Source organism: Lepidochelys olivacea, assembly GCF_965140295.1.
Source record: "Lepidochelys olivacea isolate rLepOli2 genome assembly, chromosome: 18".
NCBI classification, from domain to species: Eukaryota; Metazoa; Chordata; order Testudines; family Cheloniidae; genus Lepidochelys; species Lepidochelys olivacea.
In genome coordinates, this window is record NC_140428.1 from 25683240 (window position 1) to 25703968 (window position 20729).

Here is a 20729-nt window from a genome sequence, read left to right on the forward strand (position 1 = left end):
ACTCCTGTGCCAAAATTTTCAAAGATGACTAAAACTCTGGGTGCCGAACTTGAGGGGCCTGTTCTTCACAAAATGGGTGCTCAAAATCTGGGCCCCTTTCAAAGTCCCTCAAATTGGGTACCCATAAATCTCTAGTCACTTTTGAAAATCTGGGTCCAGAATTATTTGCCACCATATGCAAATGCGCCACCAACATGGCTCGCTTGCATGTGAATGGTTAACCCCAGACGAGCTGATCCATCCTCTGACAAAGGCTTCCCAAACTTTTATCACCCTTTTCCTTTTCTAGCACCCTCTTAGAATTTTGCAGACATCTGTTTGGTTGTTCCCCTGCACACAACTTTTCAGAACAAATCCTAGGAGGTTTGCTCCACTTTGCTTGTAGCACTCAGGCACACATGACTAGATCTGTTTTTATTTTTCACACACACCACCCTTTAAATGTTTACTTGGTGCCCAAGTGAAACCTAAGACTTTTCTGAACAATGATGCCTGTTTTGTACCGTGGTTTTGTTTCCTTTATGCAGAAAAAAGGAAGCAAATTGAAAAAGGCATCCAGCCTGGAAGAAGGTGAAGATGACCTAGACTATCAAGGAAACTTAGCCAGGGGCGCAGTGCATTATAGCAGGTTGGTAACAAGGAATCCTGGCCATTTAATGCTCTACAGAGGCGTGTACACAAGTGTAGCAAGTTTGGAAGCTATAACCATGTGATTGGAAGCCCATGTACAGGTAGATCCAAAATGTTTGTGACTCCATCATCAGATTAGTCTCCTGACACGGCTCTTCCTAATTTGTCAGTGGACGACTGAGCCAGACATGTTGTTCAGACCTGGCTTGAGGTTTCACTACTTCGCCCAGCTCTATTGTGAAGATGTCTCTTAAGTTGGTGTAGCATTTTAGCCATGGGAGCCTTCCTGTAGCACAGGGGGTTTGAGGTGAGCGTACGAAGCCCATGGCTGTTTAATTTGTTAAATGGCATTGCACCTAAGAGTCGAAGTGCTGCTTTGATTTTGAAAATCATCCCTTCAAAACACCTGAAGCCAAAGCTTTTTTTATGAGATTATCTGATGGGTTCCAGACTCTGGAAGCAAGAGATCAGATGGAAATCAGGTTGGGAAGCTTAGGAGAGATTCATTGGGGCTACCAGGAGAGCTGACTGGAGGGCAGAAGAGGGTGTGTTGGAAAAAGGCCAGTGGAGTAGCCAGCAGCCTTGTCAGAGAGCTCCAGGATCATAAACCCACTTGGCACACTGTGGTGTTAACCAGAAGCAAATGGAAAGGATCAGGGCACCAAATTCTTTGGTATTTAAAATATACGTCCTTTAAGGACTAGTAAAATCATATCAGTTAGAGGTGAAAAAGACCTTTTAAAGGGCAAGTCCACCGTTCAACCTCCTGTCTAGCAGCACAGAGTATCTGCGACACACCAGATCTTAAAGTATAACTCTTAGTCAGAAGTTCAAGTCTTTTCTTGGCCATTAACATACAAGAAGATGAGGCTCTTTGGCCCAAATTTTAAAACATATTTAGGCATTGCTGTGCTCAGTGTTGTGATGCTTAAGTCTCATCTTCCAAAGGGATTTAGGTGCTCAGGAGCCAACAGCCCATTGACAGTCTTTCTGTGTGCTTCCAGAGCTGGTTTAACCAGAAACCTGTACTTTTACAATGAGTCTTCATGTGGTGTCCCTACAATTATGGCATAAGAATGACCATACTGGATCAGACCAAAGGTCCATCTAGCCCAGTATCCTGTCTTCCGACAGTGGCCAATGCCAGGTGCCCCCGAGGGAATGAATAGAATGGGCATGGCAGCATGCCTTATTGGAAGAGACTCCTCCCTGTATTTCATTACCGTGCCAGTTATTTAAAAAACTAACGTTTTATGGGGGGGAAATTGTCTCTTGATCAGTTTATGGGAAACTGTTTGTTTTATTCACCCAGGATGAGCAGACAGAAGAAAACAATGAAGCTTTCCCGGGCGCTCTCTGACCTGGTGAAGTATACAAAGTCTGTTGGGATCCATGATGTTGAAACCGAAAGTAGGTTGAACTAAGTGTCTGCTAAAAACAAACTGCCGTGCATAGAGCTTGAAACTGGCATGGAAGGTTTATGTTCTTTCACTTAATTTTGATGATAAACGCTTTATTCCAAGAGGAATTTGACAGTAGAGCTGCATGCAATAAATCTGTGTCATTTCAAAGTGGCCAGTCATCATTTGTTAAGACTTGGAGTCTGCAATGTGAATCTGGATTTGTGCAGGAACTTCATTAAAGTGGATAAAAATAACCACATGTTGTAGTAACCCGTTGGCTACTGCCAATTGCTAGAAAGGCTGCTACATGCCAGTTCATACTTTAAGAAGCAGGACAATTCTGAAAGGACATTTATGCTACTCCCAACTAGAATTTGTGGTGGTTTGGAGAGGAATCACTACATGAGAAATTTTAATCTTCATTACAAAGCAATAGGAAAATCTCCAGAACTTTGGCTAAGTATATGAAAGTTCAGGGGCTGCTTCAAAACAGTTGATTCTGCAGAATGAAACTGCTTGGAGAGTTTAGCCCTCCTTGTATGTTTTCTGCACCTGATCCTGAGCAGAACCAGAAATTCCAAATGCCACCTGTGGCAGAGAGAAATATTCAGGGATTAGGGGATTTCAACTTTCCTCAAGCCATCCTCAAACCTCAAATATTTGGGTCAAGTTCTGTGTGATGGTTCAGATCACTTATTGTACCTGACCTGGATTTCCCATCACTAACTCTTCCATGCATGAAGCAAAATGTGGTGATGGAAGAGAGAGAAAACCATATCTGATCAGGTTGTGTTTGCAAGAGGATTATTAGTAACGGATGGGATGTTGTTGAAGGGGATTGTTTTTAAGGGGAAGCCATCCCCTTCTAACTTTCTTCTCTCCTTGCAGTCTCTTCCAGTTGGCAGGTCTCATCTTTCAGCGAGACAAAGGCCCACCAGATACTCCAGCAAAAGCCAGCACAATATCTGCGTTTCAACCAACACCAGTTGTCCCGCATTTACCCATCTTCCTATCGCGTAGATTCTAGCAATTACAATCCCCAGCCCTTCTGGAATGCTGGCTGCCAGATGGGTAAGCAAAAAGGACTTGTTTTGTTTTATTTTTGTAACTAGGTGGAAATCTCATGCTTGAATGCGGTCCCAGAATCTATTTTTGAAAGACAGGCTGAACAGAAAGCACCAGCAAAGATCCCTGGGTTACCTGGTCATCCAACTCTCCTGACATCTGGGTCTTTGGTATCTGGGGTATTGTCTGTGTCTCTAGTAGGGTAGGATGCCTTGAGTATTCATATGCCTAGTGGTAACTGGTGGCTGAGACATGGAAAGCAATGCCCTCTTGCCCACTTGCAAGAAACCCTACAGACAGGAGGAAAGACTCTTCTTGGGAGTCTCTGTCCCTGGAGCTGTGCTGTCTTGGGTTTAGGAGGAGAAGAGAGTCCCTTTTCCAACATCTCTGGCTCTCTGTCACCAGAGAACAAAGTTTAAAACATACGTCAGTTTTCTTTCCCGTGAATGCACTGAACAGACTTAATGTTGTTGCCTCCTTCTTTGCAACAGTCGCATTAAACTATCAGTCAGAGGGGAGAATGCTGCAGCTGAACCGGGCCAAGTTCAATGCCAATGGGAATTGTGGCTATATCCTCAAACCGAAGTGCATGTGTCAAGGTAAGGAAAAGCCAGCCAGTAGGGACTGCAGAGGGAGAGGAAGGTTCCTGTGGGTGGGAATGGTACTTTACAAGGGAAAGATGTGTGGTGCTGCTATGCATTGTGGGACAGGCCAGCAAGCGATGGGAATGGAAGCAGTAGAGTGAATAACTCATTATGTTTGGGCGTGACTTTTCCAGCAGTTTCCAAAGTTGTTCGAGTAGTAGAGGAGTGTACGTGTACAGCTGCTGGGCGCTTTCCTCCAGCTTTTCCTTCTCCCTTTGAAACTTCAGGCCTTATCCTGCTCTTACGCTGGCGTGAGTACCGTTGACATCAGTGAAGTTGTTCCTGAATTACACGGGTGTAAGTGAGAGCAGGTTTGGCCCAATATCCCCAAGTGTCTCTGAATGCATTGGGATGGAATAATTTTCCCCTAATACATGTACCATAGACTTATTCTTGAAAAGTACTTCTTGAAAGTAGAGACTGCAAGTACTGTCACATGGGCTGTGTGTAACTGTAGGCCCATGATACGTCATCTAAGGTAGTCACAGATAAATGAAAGCTAAATGAGACCCATATCTCCCCACACACGAGAAAGACTCATCCTCTCTACAGCTTCCATATTTCAATCGGCTGGAGTTGTGGCAGTTTCCCCCTGAATGGAGTTTGGATTGTATTGCTCCAGGTATGGTGCCTTAGTATACATGACTGTAGCAAGGAACCTACGAACTACACACTAACCACTGCTTGCATCCAAAGTGATAGAGGGATTGGGATCAGTATATAAAATATCTGTTTCCTGGATCTCTATAAGTCTTTCACACATAAGGCACCATCTTCTCCCCTTCAGCCCAGCCAAGTCAGGCAAGAATTCACAAACTCCCACAGCATTAAGTGCTGTCCCGTCCTTTCTCTTTAAGGAAGACGGAATCCCAGTTTAGAGCATCAGCTGACAGGTAAATGTAAGTTTGGCAGGCTCTTTAGCCTCTGGGGTGACCAATTGCTCTCCCTCTAAATCCACAAAACACAGCATGGGGAACCAAATGTTATCCTGCTAGGGAGATGCCGTAGTAAATAAAGCTGGAATAGCACTGACAGGTATCCAAAGTGGTACAGGGATTGGGACCCAGCCCTCACAGGAGACACGTTTCTTGGTCCTGCTGCATGTGGGTTTATATAACTGTTTGTCATAATAATCATCAGACTTTGGGGTGGGGTTTTCAAAACTACTTGAGTGATGTAGGAGCCACAAGTTCTATTGAAAGTCAGCAGGACCTGGGTTTCTAAGTCACAGAGGGAATGTCTACACCAGCTGACTCAGGCTTGTGGGTCTTGGGCAAAGGGGCTGTTTAATTGCAGTGTAGACATTCGGGCTCAGGCTAGAGCCCAGGCTCTAGGACCCTGCGAGGTGGGACGGTCCCAGGGTTCCGGCTGCAGCCCAAGCCAGAATGTCTACACTGCAATTAAACAGCCCAGTAGCCCGAGCCTGCGTCTGCTGGTATGGTCCAGCCATGGGTATCTAATTGCAGTGTAGACACACCGTTAGACATCTTGAAATTTACACCCTTTGTCAATTATATTTTGGAATTTTAGGGGAGGGGGGCTTTGTTTGTTGAGGTTTTTTTGTGCAGTTCTCACCACTGCAGTCTTATCATCACTGTGGTGTTCATTACCACTTCCTAAGGGAATGCCATGGTAACCTTATCTACTTGCAAAAGCAGACATGCAAAAATTATACAGCAATTGCCATTATAGGCACTCAGAAGTTAACAGGGGTGCACGTTTATTAAGTCTAGTTTAATTAAATCAGTTACACTAATGTGTTTCAGAGCGGTAGCCGCGTTAGTCTGTATCAGCAGAAACAACGAGGAGTCCTTGTGGCACGTTACAGACTAACAAATTTATTTGGGCATAAGCTTTCGTGGGCTAGAACCCACTTCATCGGGTTCAAGCCCACAAAAGCTTATGCCCAAATAAATTTGTTAGTCTCTAAGGTGTCACAAGGACTCCTCGTTGTTTTTACTAATGTGCTTGTGGTTAGAACAACTCTTAAGCAGAGCCTTGTGCGTGTGGAATGTTTTATGGGAGTGCATAGGTCTGTGCAGGGGTGATCCTCCTTTAGGCCTTACACTACTACACTGTATGGGCTGCGTAATGAACATCTCCCGTGAAGGCACCCAGCTGTTAAGGATCTATGTGTTTGTTTCAGGTTCTGCTGAAGCAGATTTGTCCTTGAGAAAGATGAAACCCTCATTTTTATTGGGTTGATTTCTCATTTAATTCGTCATTTTATCTCTGTCTGTAACCCTTTATCTAGAATCCTGCATATTTCTAATAATGTGGCCTTGAGCAAAGTATTTTAATACTACCTTAGTGTTTGAGGTGTCATATGTAAACAACTCCCACTTTTCTTCATTGATTTGATATCTGCCCAACCCTGGACTTTTAAATAAATTGAATTTACTATCCTATCTTCTCTATTGCAATGTCCCATCTCCTCCCACTGCTCTACAACAGTACAGTCCATTACTATCCCATGCCTGATCTGGTCTTCAAAATGCTCTTTTAACTTCAGATAACAGCTGACTGATGGTTTCTTTCTGTTCTAGTATAAGTCAGGTAGAGCACTTACTAGCATCCTAAGTCGAGAGTTTCAGTGTGTTATGAATTATTTCACCTCAGCAAAGTTCCAGTGTTTATGATCTAAAAGCGATTGGTGCTGGTTCCAAAGCCATAAAATTCAGGTCTGGATTTTGAAATCCACCACACACAATTATGGGGTGTTCAGATCCAAGTTTCGGTTTGGCCCCACCTCTCAGTGCCACCAGATCAGTAACCTACTACCTGGTGATTAATTTGGTAACATGCAATATTTGCAACTAAAGCTTTTTCCAATTGCCTTTGTAAGCAATTAACTTGTCCTTGGTGCTCGCTATGCTGAAAAGTATCCAGAATGCTGTACCAGTGTGTTATCTGCTTGTAAAGATGTTAATGACTATGGTGCATTTTTGGATGTTTGTACCTATAAGTGCTTGAGGGGACCGGGTGGGGCACCTTCCTAAGTATAGTTTGTAACAACTGATTGTAGAGTCAAATAAGCAGGGAAAAGAGAGAGGAAGAGCTCGAGGAAAATGTCACCATCCCTAAAATAGCACCAGACCTCCTTTATGTTCTGCGGATTCTTGCCCCACAGGTGTCTTTAACCCAAATTCTGAAGACCCGCTCCCCAATCAATTGAAGAAGCAGCTGGTGTTGAGGATAATCAGCGGGCAACAGCTACCGAAGCCCCGGGACTCCATGCTGGGAGACAGAGGAGAGGTGGGAATGCTGAACGAGGGATGAGGCTCTCCTATCCGAGAGTGTCTGTCTCTCTGGGAGCTGGTCTGGACAAGGCCTTAACTTCCTGCATTTGTTTCTGTGGGGAAACACTGAGCTTCACTTGGAATATATCATGCAGCTCATTAGCTTCAAAGAGCACCAGGTGCCTTTCCTCCCTTAAGCATTGTGGAGCTAGTCCATTTTGCCTTATTCTCATACAGTGCCTCTAGGATGTGTAGGAAAAGCCAAGATGCTTGATTACTGTGATGGGTCCCTATTCACTGCAGTGCTCTTAAACTCCCAAACAGAGCCAGCAAAACCCTGCGTCCCCTAAACTTGCACAAAACTGCTGAGCTCGTCAGCAAGACAAATGAAGCTACTTGAGGGTCCCTCTTGTCCTCTGCCTGTGTGAGTGCTTGTTCTTTGAAAGCCTCTGGCAACTCTAATTGAAGCAAAATCAGCCAGTCCATAATGAGCAAAAAATTTAGCCTCTTGACAGTGTTGGGGCTTTTTATTTCTTCTGCTGTTCTGTATCGAATGCTTGTGGAGTATGGCCAGTGTGCCTATATTAATTAAACATTAGTTTTCAGAAATGTGAAGACCGAGCAACTAGCTCCTAATAAAACTTCCCCTCGAGCCTTTAGCCCATTAGAACTAGAACTGAACCTCTGAGTGGTTCTGAAATGCTTGGATTTGTCACGAATACTTTGAAATACTCTTTCCCTGAATGCTTAGTGTTGAGAGATGTATCAGTCTGGAATGGCTGTCATAATCCAAATGAAGATTCTGGCCAGAAGCAGCAGGATGGTATGCGGTTGAATTGTTGGATTGTCCCCTTAGAGATACAGATTTCAGTCCTAGTTTTTCCACAAACTCACTGTTGGGCAAGTCACATAACCTCCCTGTGCCCCAGGTCCCCGTCTGTGAAACTGGGATAATAGTCTCCCTTTTCCCCACCTTTTGTCTGTCTTGTGTGCAGAGAGTGAAAGCTCTTTGGGATAGGGACTGTCTCTGCATCTCTGCAGCGCCTAGCACAATGGGGCCTTGATCTCAGGTGCAGCCTCTAGGTGCTCCTGTAATACAAACAATATTTATTGGTGGGGTGGGAGGAGCTGCTAATATTGAAAGATTAATGGGCTATGGGCTCCACATAGAAAATAATGAGTCAACATCTTCCTTTCACTTCCCTTTTTTATTGCCAAGGGCACTTAGGCTGTGCACAGGTTGTCTTCTCCTCAAAATGTTCATCTCCTTTCTCTCCTGCCTGTCTATTCCCCACCCTCAAGTGAGGCAAACCTCACTTTTTGACATCACAGTTAATTCTCTGGAGGGGTTTGTGATGTCACAAGCAGAGGGAGGTGACAAATGGGTCCTTTTGGCAGGAATAGTTCACTAATAAAGTTTTTTAAAAACAAAACAGGGGAAAGGTTGAGGGTGGGAAAAAGCAGAAAATAATTGAGTGGGGGTTGCCCCAAAACTCTGGATTCCAACAACCATGATGGTCTGTATATCTGGTAGAAACTTGGTAATTCCATCCCATGGGAAATTACAATATTTCAGCATTTGTTTTTGTCCCAAATCAGGATGAAAAATCTACCTTGGAATTTTTTTTCACAAAATGAAATAGGCAACTTCTTATAGAATAGAAAAGTCAAAACAATAAAGTTGAAATGAAATGTTTGGATACGTGCCCTACATGACTTAGAAACACCATTGACCCATGTGCCCTAAAGTCCCTCAGGCCTGACCTACACTAAAAAGTTCGGTTGACCTACCTACATTGCTCCGGGCATGGAAAAACACTCACCCCTGACCAATGTAGTTAAGCCCACCTAACTTCGCTGTGTAGACAGTGCTGGGTCAGTGGAAGAATTCTTCCGTCGACCTAGCTACTGTCTCTCAAGGAGGTAGATTAACTGCAGGGATGGGAGAACCCCTCCCGTTGTCAGAGATAGTGTCTCCACTGACATGCTGCAGCTGTGCTGCTGTAGAATTTCAAGTGTAGACAATCCCTTAGCTGCTTTTGGAAACCCCACCCTTTATTTTATTGGCCGTGTGGTACGACCTAGAGGCCCCAATCAGTTATCAGGGCCTCGTTGTCCTAGGTACTATATACACGTTGTGAAAAGAGAGGCCCTGCCCCAGAGCCTTTTGCAGAATAGAGCTATATGAACAAGGTTCATATGTACTGAACATTCAGCTGTCTTGCAAGCAGTAAGGAGGGAGGTAAGACACTTGTGTTTTTCTTTAGTGACAAAGTATCCCGAGTGCTGAACATTTGTTTTCTGCTGAACACCAAAACTCTAGCATATAACCATTACTCAGTCCAGCCACTCTGTGTTTTGTTTTGCTTTTGTCATCCCAATTTAGCTGGTCTCAGATTTGAGATGATTCCTTATCGTTTTTGTCAGTTTCTTGGAGAGCAATTACTTGAAAGGCTCTTCTCCCTGCTGAGACTGTATTGAACGGTGGTTGTATGTACTCTGTGTTCAGCATACACTGACTGAAAGCAGTAGCAAGCTTTCCTAGGATCTAACTAATTGTTAAATTACTATTCTTCATCCCCACTATTCTTAATTTTAGTTCCTAGAAGTCCCAACTGAGATCATGGCTCCATTGTTCTAGACAGCTATAGACACCCAGCAAGACACATGCCCTGTCATGAAGATCTTCAGTCTAAACTGATAGCAGGAGGGGGAAAGGAGGCACAGAGAGCAGAAGTAATTTGCCCATGATCAGAGACTAGAGCAGAACCCACATGTCCCGAATCGTAATCCATTGTTTTATTCACTGGATCAGGCTGCTTCTCTAGTCACCCAGATCTTCCACAACCAGAAGTTCCCTGAACTCGCTCAGTTTATGTTGTCTTGCAAGCTGTCTCTTTACAACTTCTTTGCAATGGTGACCACCTGAAGAAATTCTTAAAGCTTCTGCTTAGATGTACACTGAGTTGAAAGTTATTCAAATAGAGAGAACTGTTAACTTGCTGTAAGCTCTAACACCCATTTTGAATCAGTGGGGAAGTAGTCACATCATGATGATGAAGGTTATTATATTTTTTTAATGTGATGTAGTCCTACATCTTTTAGCAGCAAAGCAACAAGTTACCCATATGACCCTGGCTGTTTCATCTGCAATAGCGTGTGATGCCCGTGTGGTGAAGCTAAGGATATTACTTGATTTCTATCTTTTTCATTTTTTTAAATATTCTTTCCTTTCTCTTTTCCAGATTATAGATCCATTTGTAGAGGTAGAGATCATAGGGTTACCAGTGGACTGCTACAAAGAGCAAACTAGAGTAGTTGATGACAATGGTAAGACCATGGTTTGGGTGTTTTGTTTGTTTTATTTCCCCCTTGCCATCTAGTACACACTTGGACATGAAGTTCGAAGGGTCATTTTGTCACACGGAGGCAAAATGGGCCAAATTTGGGATCCATTGCAGCAAAGCATTTAGCACATGCTTAAGTGTTGTTAACTTCAGTGACGATTACACGTTGTTCCTATGTGTTTTGCTGAATCAGGGCCTAGGTAAGGGAGTGTTGTGTAATTACAGTCTTGATGCAATGAGATCAGACACACAGATCAGTCTGTATATTTATGTCACACTCCTCTTCATTAGTGGTCAGGACAGGAGACTGGAAGCCAGCAACTTCTCAGGTTTATCCATTCCTTGTTCTCCCACTTGGTAGACCTTCGGAGAAGATAAAAATGTTTGAGAGACATTAAAATCCTGTGTTTCTTACACCATCGCAGCTCCAACTGATATGAGTGGGAGTTCCGGATGTGCAAGGAATACAGAACCAAAGCCTTTATGGTCAATTAGAGTGACCATTGCTATGTAGGAATTGATGGATCTTCAGAACAATATAGCAAGAACTAAATGGGTTTCTGGTCCATAGCTGGGGCTGCTTGGGGCTGCTGCAATATAAATAACAAAAGCTGATTCTCCAATTCCCAGGTTTCAATCCAATGTGGGAGGAGACTCTGGTGTTCACAGTGCACATGCCAGAGATTGCACTGATTCGCTTTCTGGTGTGGGATCATGATCCAATTGGGCGGGATTTCATTGGACAGAGGACGATAGCTTTTACCAGCATGATGCCAGGTAGGGCCGTGCTCTCTGTCTTGATGACCTACAGGATTGATTGGCTGAGGCCTTGTTTTATAAAATTGTGACAATTAAAATATACCCAAGGGTAGCTTTACCACGTGCACATAAATATGAATCTGCACTGGGGAGGAGTCGTGAGCCAGTGGCTAGAGCAGGAGACTGGGTATTCAGGACTCCTGGGTTCTGTACCCACATCTGTCACTAACTCATCCTGTGACCATGACCAAGTCACTTACCCTCCTCTGGCTGGATTTTCAAAGGTGCTCAGTGTCCAGAAGTTCTCACTGAGAACAAATTCTAGCTACTTATTTAGGCACTTCTGTGGACACTGGTGTTGAGCTCTTTTGGAAAATATGGTCCCTTGTGCCTCAGTTTTCCCACTTGTAAAATGGGGATGCTAATACTTGCCTCTGTCACAGGCATGTTATGCAGCTTAATTAGTGAATGCCTTACAATGCTCAGGTTTAAAAGTGCTCTTGGGTAGAAGTGCAGGGGATCAGGCGGGAACTAGGAAAGCACTATATAGCTACGCATGCTGGACTGGAAAGGCGACAGTAAATGGTCCATTTCTTTCTGTCCTGTTGTGCTACAACTTTTATTTTTTTTTTCTCAAATGTATTATTTTTATTTGGCCGCTGTTTGGCTTTTGACAGCATAAGTGAGATACGGTGATTTCCGTAGACAGTGGGGCAAACGTCGAAAGCCTTCCTGAACAAAGCTGGAGTCACATTTGGTCTTGTGTTTGCTGGCAGCTCACCAGTGGCCACAGTTATTGCCTGTGCTAGCTGAGTGTAAAGTAGGCTGCTGGTTGGGCTGCCGGTGAGCTCTGGAGATTTGTTTGTGTTTTTATTTGGGGGGGTGGTTGTTTTGGGGGGGGGTTTCTGACTATTTTGTGCTTTTTGCGCAATCTTATTTCACATAAAGAAAACAGCTGCACCCACAGGGTGCTTTTACCCATCAGAACAGAGGAAACTTAGGTTTATTCAGGGGCCGGATCCCACAACCCCCATCTGGGTAATGAGAGTAACGTCTGCTGAAGAATTAATAATGGCCCCAAGTCTGCCAGGGACGAGCTAATCAATTTGCATTGCAGAATTGACAGCAGCAAAAGTGTAAAGTGGGAAAATTAGGGTGACTTTTTTTTTTCTATAATAAGGAAGGGACAGGGGAAAACACCAGTAAACTTTGTAAATGGCATATTGCTCTCACACAAATCAAGTGTGGCAAGATGATGTTCAAGCCTGAGTGCTCAGCGGTTGGACGTGGCCATAGAAAGCTTGTTAAATTTTTCCCTCCTGTGGTTAGAAATGGAAAGTCTGTAGCGACAGGAGGCGCTCATCTCTGCTCACTCTGTGTTTCAGGCTATCGGCACGTGTACCTGGAAGGCATAGAAGAGGCATCCATCTTTGTTCATGTAGCTATTAATGACATCTGTGGTAAGGTGAGTGACTGACTGCAGCGCCCTAATGCAGCCTGCGTTTGTAATCGTGCTGGCAGGGTTTGTACCATGCAGGGAGGGGGAGAGCCCAGGGGTGGGACCCAAGCTGACCCATTTGTGGAATCCAAGTAACTGCTGCTCTGAGGTTTTTATAGTAGCCTGAGAATTCTTTAAACATCCATGTAGCATAACCGAGTGGCACAACCAGATAAGGAACCTCCACTGGATTCCTATCTAGATACTCCCCATACAGTGCTTCGGTTCTGGGGCATTCTTCCATCGCTTCCTACTCTATTGCTCCTAACGAAGGGCCAAATCCTGATGCAGTTCTTACTCACTCCTTACGGCTACTGGACAAAACTTGGCTAGGAACTCTGGTGTAACTCGGAAGTGGCTGCACTGATATGGCAGAATTCAGCCCATTGTCTGAGTAAGGCCTTTGGGATTTCGCCTAAGTGTCCTGCTATCGATGCAGCCATATGCAGCAGCACAAACTGGCGAAAGCTTGCTTGTTCAGTGAGCAGGTTCTCTCTCTCCATCACCACATGCCTCTCCAGGCACCGGGCATGTCTTCCAGCCCTTGTCGGGGAATCAGAAGACAATGGAGCATTTAGACCATATAAAAATGTGTCAGGCTATCTGTACTTTACATAACACATCTTCTGGTGGTTTCTGAACACCCCCCCCCCTTGTAACACTGATACAAACACTCATGCAAAATGAAGGATTCACCCACCCCCAATATATTGTGTAATTGGTGGACAGCTCCTAAAGGGGACAGCAGCACCCTGCTGAGTGATAGCGTTTTATAGGCAGGGGTATAGCACTTCAGCACATATGTGTGCATGTATAGGGTGTGTCTGATACATTTGGTGCTCCTAAATTAAAAGTGCAGACCTGAACTGTTGGGTGCTTTCTGGCTGCAGAGTTTATGCCATGAGTGCCCTGTCACTCTGCCTCCCTGATGCTTTAGCATTTTAAACATAGCGCTGAAGAGTTGCCAGCTTGGAGACTTGATCCCTGCTGCTGCACTTTCCTTTTCGGGTCTGTCTTTGACTCCTGTTGTGCTGAGAAGTGCACAAAGTGGCCTCCCTCCTGGTTTGTGGGGCTCAGTGGTCTCTCCCCACCTGCCATTCATCTGTCCAGCCTCTGGCTTGCTTCACATGCAGTCAAAATACAACTGCCTTGATGACATGTTCTGATTTCATATGAACAGTTCCCAGGTTGAAAGTACAGCCTAAGAGCTTCAATCGTCCCCCCTAGCTGAGTCTGAGACTCTTTCCATTGCAGTCCATAGCGTTTAGTTACACATCTCCTATTCATTTTAACGACGGGCGCGTGGCTAAATCCCTGCAATGCTTTGGAAACTGCAACCGTTGCTTGGTATAACGTGATAAAAAGAGGGACAGCAGGCTGAAATATTGGCATTTGGACAGCAGGAGGCAGTATTAAACAGGCTGAGAAACCTAAGTGTCTCTAGTATTGCTCATTTTAGGATAATTTTTTTTAAAGGAATGTGGCTTTTTTAGGTGAATTCTAAAATAGGAAAGAGTTGGAATAACTCATGGGAAAGCTGCACTTTGGGGCATAGAAAGGGGGTGGGTTTCTGGAAGGAACATCCCACTGCTCATTTCAGTTAATGCCTCTACAAGGAGAGGAGTGTCCGGCTGTTATTGCCCAGGTATCTAATGCCTGAACTGACAGCTTTCCGGCATGTACATCTCCCTCCCTTCTGACTTTGCCGACAGCCTTGTCTGCAGCGTCTGATCCAGGATTTCATTTTCCTCGTGAGAGGAGCATTGCTCTCAGGAGCAGGAGACTTGAAAGCTTTGGGTGAGAGGGAAGTGGCTGGTGCTGGGTGGCGAGCAGTAACATGCTCAGTGTCAGGCGCTCCAGCCTGTGGTGCGCCTATCCCCTCCACAGCTTGGTAATGCCAGTCCCCAGGAGCAGGAAAATAAATGGCAGGCTGAGAATAGCTATTATGAGACTGATTCTGCCTGAGCTCCCACTGCTATGTGCCTGAGATCAAAGCAGTTGCACAGGATGTAAATCAGACCAGATTTAGCCTTCTATATAAGGGGGGAGGGATAGCTCAGTGGTTTGAGCATTGGCCTGCTAAACCCAGGGTTGTGAGTTCAATCCTTGAGGGGGGCCATTTAGGGATCTGGGGCAAAAATTGGGGATTAGTCCTGCTTTGAGCAGGGGTTTGGACTAGATGATCTCCTGAGGTCCCTTCCAACCCTGATATTCTGTGGGGAAGAGTGTGGTTTTGGCCCAGGGACCTGCTTTCAGATACGTGCTCCCTGGCCTGGATTCAAGCAGCATCATTTGGTTTTACCCCACAAACCTCTTTTTGATTCTGGGGTCACTGTGTGCAGGTTGATTGCCTCTTTCCTGGCCCCTCTTGCCCCACCACGCGCCTAGAGCTGGGAGAGCCAGATGTTCAGGGCCCTCAGGACAGTGGCCAGTGCATGCCTAACTGGGCCACGAAGGTGAAACAAAGCGTCTCAGGACTGTCCCCACTGCACTGACCTGCAATCACCTAACGGTGCCCCTCTGCTCCACTAGCCCAGCTCTTGAGCTGACTGTCCCCTCTACCCAAGGCAGGTCATGGAAAGAGAAGTGATAGAATTTACCAAAGCAAAACTTTTCCGAAATGCAGATTCTTCTCCCTGCCCCAGTCAGAATGCTACAAAACAGATAAATTCTTCCCTCCCTCCTGATGCAGTGTGTGTTCGCGCTGCTGCAGCTACTAGGTGCAAGAGGGATTGTGCAGCATGATGCCCTCCATCAGGGGACACGGTGGGTATGTTTTAGACACCTGCAGCTGGTCCATGCTCGCTGACTCATGGTAAGGAGCAGTTTAATTGCAGCATAGACATCTGAGGTGGGAGGGTCCCAGAGCCTGGGCTGCCGCCTGTCTACACCACAGTTAAACAGCCCCATAGCCCAGGTCAGCTGTCACAGGGCAGTTGTAGGTTTCTTAATCGCAGTGTGGGCATACGGTGTCTGGCTAAGCCGTCCAGGCCCTCTCCTTTCTCCTGCTCCTTTCAGGGACACTGTTGCTGGGGCCAGTTGTGAGATCTCTATTGCTTAGGCAGTTCCATAAACATGAGTCTGCTGGTGGAAAACAAAGCCAAATCCAAACACACACACACACTCCTCTCTCTCTCTCTCTCTCTCTCTCTCTGTTTGAAATCATTACATTTATTTTATGAATGTTCACCTGCCTTTCCAGTTCTCAGTTACAGCTGGGATAGGACAGAGAAGAACCAAAATAATACTAGGAGAGCCGGGTCTGGTGCTATTTCTGACCCAGCCTGAGATAGGAAATGCTGGAAATGTCCAGAGAGTGTCTGTTGGTTCCCGTGAGACCCTATTGTAACTTCTCGGCTGGGGCACAGATGCTTTGCTGAACTGGTGATGGCCCTAAGCCTCCGAGACTGTCACGGATGGCACAACTCACAGCTCCCCTGCCACTATAAACCTGTTTAATTGTGTTTGCTTTTGGGCCTCTGTTGTTCCACTGGTTTTTGACCTGCCATCTTCCCCCCCAACCCCCCGCATCCTCCTGCCAAAAAAAACCCCAGAAAGGAATGGCTGCCACTATCCTTGCTACAAACCCAAAACAAAGGAGAGAAAAAGGCCAAATGATTACCAGTGCTGCATATCATAGTATCCAGGTGATTATTTAGCTCCAGAAAGCTTTGTCTGTTATAGAAGAAGCAGCTTCTGGAGCTTAAATCCTGTACCTCCCAAATACTAGTTAGCACTTAATTACTGCAAACTCCACAAGGGGGTTGTCTTTTTTTTTTTTTTAAGCTGGAGGAGGATGGAAAGGGGGGAGCATCAGGACTTCATCTATGGCCCCAGGTGATTGGAGAGGGGATGTACAGAGACTATTCCATTTCTGTTACTTCCTGAGTTACCTCCCTCTTTATAAGAGCTACTTCGTGTCTGGCCCCTTCTGCTGCAACATGCAAAAGGAGATGGGCTAGTTTTTGTCCATCTGAAGATGCCAAGAATGAAAACAAATCTGGGGATGAGGGTGGGAGATAAGAAAGAACTGATCCTAAAAACAACAGTAGGCTATAGCTTTTGTACATACACCTTCAAAGGTGAAAGGCCTTATATACCCTTACTATTCCCCTGAGCTATCCAGCTTTCCCAGAGCCATCAAGTGGCTACACTGGCAAGCGAAAGACAAAACTTTTGTCATTCAGAGGTGTTAACAAAAGCACCCCACTGAAAGACACAAGTTTTGCTGATTGCAAGCGCTGGTGGGAACACTGCTCTGTTGACAGGAGAGCCAACAAACAGCGGCTACACTACGTACCTTTTAGCAGCATGGCTGTAGTGTCACGTAGCGTAGACATAGCCTAAGACTCTTCTCTTGGTGAGTGAAATCTTGACCCCTTGAAGTCAATGGGAGCTTTGTCATTAACCTCCAGAGGGCTGTTTTTAAAGCAGAGCCATTCTTAAACTTGGTTTCAGAGTAACAGCCGGGTTAGTCTGTATTCGCAAAAAGAAAAGGAGGACTTGTGGCACCTTAGAGACGAACCAATTATTTGAGCATAAGCTTTCGTGAGCTACAGCTCACTTCATCGGATGCATCTTCTACATTTTCCACAGTATGCATCCGATGAAGTGAGCTGTAGCTCACGAAAGCTTATGGTCAAATAAATTGGTTAGTCTCTAAGGTGCCACAAGTATTCTTAAACTTGGAAGTCAATTAAATTCAGAGGGCACATTTTCAACTCTTTTTTTCATCTCTTTTTTAAAAAAGCTTCTTAAATGTGCTGGGTGTTTGTTTGTTTTTTTTACATGGCCCTAATTAAAGGCAGGGGAAAGTGACAGGAGATTTTAATTAGGGCAGCAAGAAATAACGAAATAAACAATAAAGACTTTGTCTCAGTTCAAAGAAGTCTGAGGGGAAGCTAGGGAGCATCTGATGCCAGCCACTGATGGTTTCAGGGTAAAACTGTTTCAAGTGTTGCCTGGCAACAGCCACAAAGGAAGGGGAAGGAAAGTGCCCACCTGCCCAGCCACGTGCTGGGATCAGACGGGATGGAAAGGGGAGCAATAAGATGAAGGCATTTAATTTCCAGTTAAGTTTCTTTCTAAGGTGCCCACTTCCTTCTAGCCTCTTGCTGCCAGTGGACTGGCTTGTGGTCTCTGGTTTTGTATCTGTTTGCCTTATATGATTCTTAGATGCAGAGAAGTTGTCTCTTCAGCCCTGGTCATCTACAGGTCAAGTTCTACAGTATCTCCTCAGTGCACCCTCTTACGTTACAGCAAAAGGAAGACGACCACCACAAGTACTCCTTTTCTTTTTACGGATATAGACTAACACGGCTGCTACTCTGAATCCTAAACCGTAGTCATCCCTAATCTTTGTGGCTGTTTCCTCTGAAGTGTCCTTAGCCCCCTCTTGTGTGGCAGTTCCTTGGTTTAACTGCTCCTAGGAAACTATTTCATATCTAAATTTGCCTTTCTTTAGTTGAAGGCAGGCACTCCCTTTTACTACCTCCTTGGTCAGTCTCGTATAATTATTTGCTTTTCTTGATTTCTCCTTTTTCTCCCGACTAACTTGCTGATAGATCATTTTAATTTGCAGCAGGGTGACGCATTTGTTTAAACCTTTACAGGAACTTTGGGGTTGTTGGATTTTTTTCAGAAAGCTGTCTTACACAAGTAGTTATCTTTAAGCACATCAAAGGACCCCTGTTGTGTCTTGCTGTTTCATCCATGTCTTTATCTCTTAGCTTCCAATCTACTGAGCTGATTTGTTTTCTGAGTGCTTTATTTCCTTTTCATGTTCTCAATATATTACACACCGCTTGTTGCTTCTCATTACCACTGCAGCCTCTTTAGCTTTGCTGTTGTTTATATGCCAATACTGAGATCTCACCTCAGGAAGACACAGATTTTTAATGAGCCTGTGGACACTTCCAATCACATCTTCTACAAAACGTGAGACAAAACACCCCCAGCCCTGTGTCTCCACCTCGCACAACACCTGCTCACCCCAGTCTCTTTGGACCACATTCTGCCACCCTCATGTTAGGGTAGTACCTTGACATGTAAGTAGACTCATTGTAATGAACAGAACTGCAGATGGAGTAAGTTTAGACTCAACAAGAGCAAAAATGGCAGTATCTGACTCACAATCTGCATCTGGACCATTTCCCAGTTGATTATAAAGACTATCGTCAACAAGACTACTGTAGCCTCCATTGGAACCCCTACACCTCTTGTTAGCTCGGACTTCTTGCTTATTTCCTTGGATCAGCTTCTGTTTGTCTGCTTTGCTAATGGTTAGAGTTGAAGTCTCCTGCCTCTTAGCAATGTTGCTCCAGTTTCTGTGGTTTGTCTGGTCTCAAATCACTGGATCAGTTCCTATTGTTTAGATTTAGGGCCAGGTCATGAGATGGTGTAAATCAGTGTATTCATTAGAGCTATGCCCAGTTTACACCTGCTGGCTAATTGGCTTATTAACATCAGTTAAGCTATTCTGTTTTATACTAGCTGAGGAATGAACCTTTAAACTGAAAGGATGTTGACTCCAGTTTTTCAGAAAGACTTCTGCTCCACTCCATGTTTCTATCTGGATATAAGTGCTAAAAGACTTTGTAGGCATTAATATTTGCTGGTTTTAGACATCGATGTACTATAAAATGTCCCCATATTTCTATTCAGGCTCATTGTATCTGATGTTGCTTATAAATAGAGATGGTTGGAAAATCTGTGAGTAGTTTTTTTATTATTTTTGACCAAAAATTGGGAACTTTCTTAGACAAAAATTTTAACCTCCCCCTCTTGGCATTTTCCAACCGACTTTACTTGAAAATATTATTTTTTTCTGAGTTTGAAAAAGAACTCCGAGTTGATCTCTGGTTAGGAACCTGTGTAAATGCCTTGATCATGTTAATTTTGGGTGGTTCTGTGCTGTGTTTATATTACTGGAACAAACAAATTTTCAAAAACAATTATCAATCAGTAGAGATGGATCAAAACCAGAACCGTATATCTATTTCCCCACACAGCTGGGTGAAAGCCATGTCACATGTCTCAGAACAACCGTAATCAACCTCTGGTTTTGCCTATCCTTACCCATCCATTTGCTCCAGTGCAACTAGCATTCTCCTAAACTTAGGTATTGTCGCTTCTTCGGTAATTCACAGTTGCAAAAATAGGGTGACCCAGCACCTCTAGTTAACTTAATACCTCTTTATGGGCTGTTCTGTCTCCTAAATTTGATCTTCTGTTTCTGTCTCTTCTGTAGTCTATTCATGTATTGTGGAATTTCTCATGTTTTTCTAGATGTGCGTATCTCTTAGAGCCTCCCTCAATGTTTTGTGTCTTACTTGCCTTTACTCTGTCTGTTTGTGATTTCAGTGGACTTCTCTATGTCAAAAAAAAGTCTACTTTTAGAAGCAGAGCAATTTTAGGAGCCTTGAAGGTACCCCCTCCTGACTCAGGAAGGTGTAGTGAGCACCACCACACACCTGCATGCCTCTAACCAGTGAACTCATTAGCATTGTTGTTTCCTTATTAGCATTTTGAAACTCTTCAACTCATATAACATGGATTGTGACATTTTACTTGGTTAGTTTTGTCGGGTCATTGATCAGCCAGAGAGCCCACCATTTATGAAGCAGATCCAGGATAAAAATCTTTCTTCCTCCCAACCCATCCCCTTCCCCCCCTCCTTGTTGTCTCTTCTTCCACATCCTATCTTTTTTTCATTTTTTTTAAGCTACAGTTCAAACCGTTTCCTTCAGTTGTATGTGATATCATTAAACATAATGTGGTTAAGTTTTGGGAAAGTCAACAGTGAGGACCAAAGGGTCTGGTGCTGATTTCTATAGGTCTGCTTTGAAGAAGGAAATCGCCAGCACTGTTTGCAAAAGCTAGAATTGGAACTGAAAGCAGATATTCTGGATCTTCTTCTAAATGACTCTTGTTTTTACTTTTTTTTTTTCTTTTAAACCAAATTTGCATTGGATTTGGGATCTTGAATCGGTAATTTGATTCAAGCATTAATGACAAGTCTAACAGATGCACCAAATAAGCTAGAATGATACCTGGGGCCCTTCACTGCACATCACCCATTCCATCAGTGGGCCACTTTCTTTCATTTTAATTGGGGTTATTTGTGTGTGTGTGTGTGTTTGGAG

The 20729-nt window shown here is 44.4% G+C and overlaps 1 protein-coding gene across 3 annotated transcripts in view; it reads left to right on the forward strand.

Moving 5' to 3' along the window:
- Positions 1-20729, forward strand: part of PLCH2 (phospholipase C eta 2) — a 314798-nt gene that overhangs the window by 281944 nt on the left and 12125 nt on the right. For all 3 annotated transcript variants that reach the window (XM_084651981.1, XM_084651979.1, XM_084651980.1), the window contains 8 exons: positions 528-628; positions 1943-2040; positions 2922-3104; positions 3590-3697; positions 6873-6997; positions 10227-10311; positions 10959-11105; positions 12473-12552. In XM_084651981.1, the coding sequence (XP_084508107.1) occupies positions 528-628; positions 1943-2040; positions 2922-3104; positions 3590-3697; positions 6873-6997; positions 10227-10311; positions 10959-11105; positions 12473-12552 (927 nt within the window). The remainder of the gene's footprint in view (positions 1-527; positions 629-1942; positions 2041-2921; positions 3105-3589; positions 3698-6872; positions 6998-10226; positions 10312-10958; positions 11106-12472; positions 12553-20729) is intronic.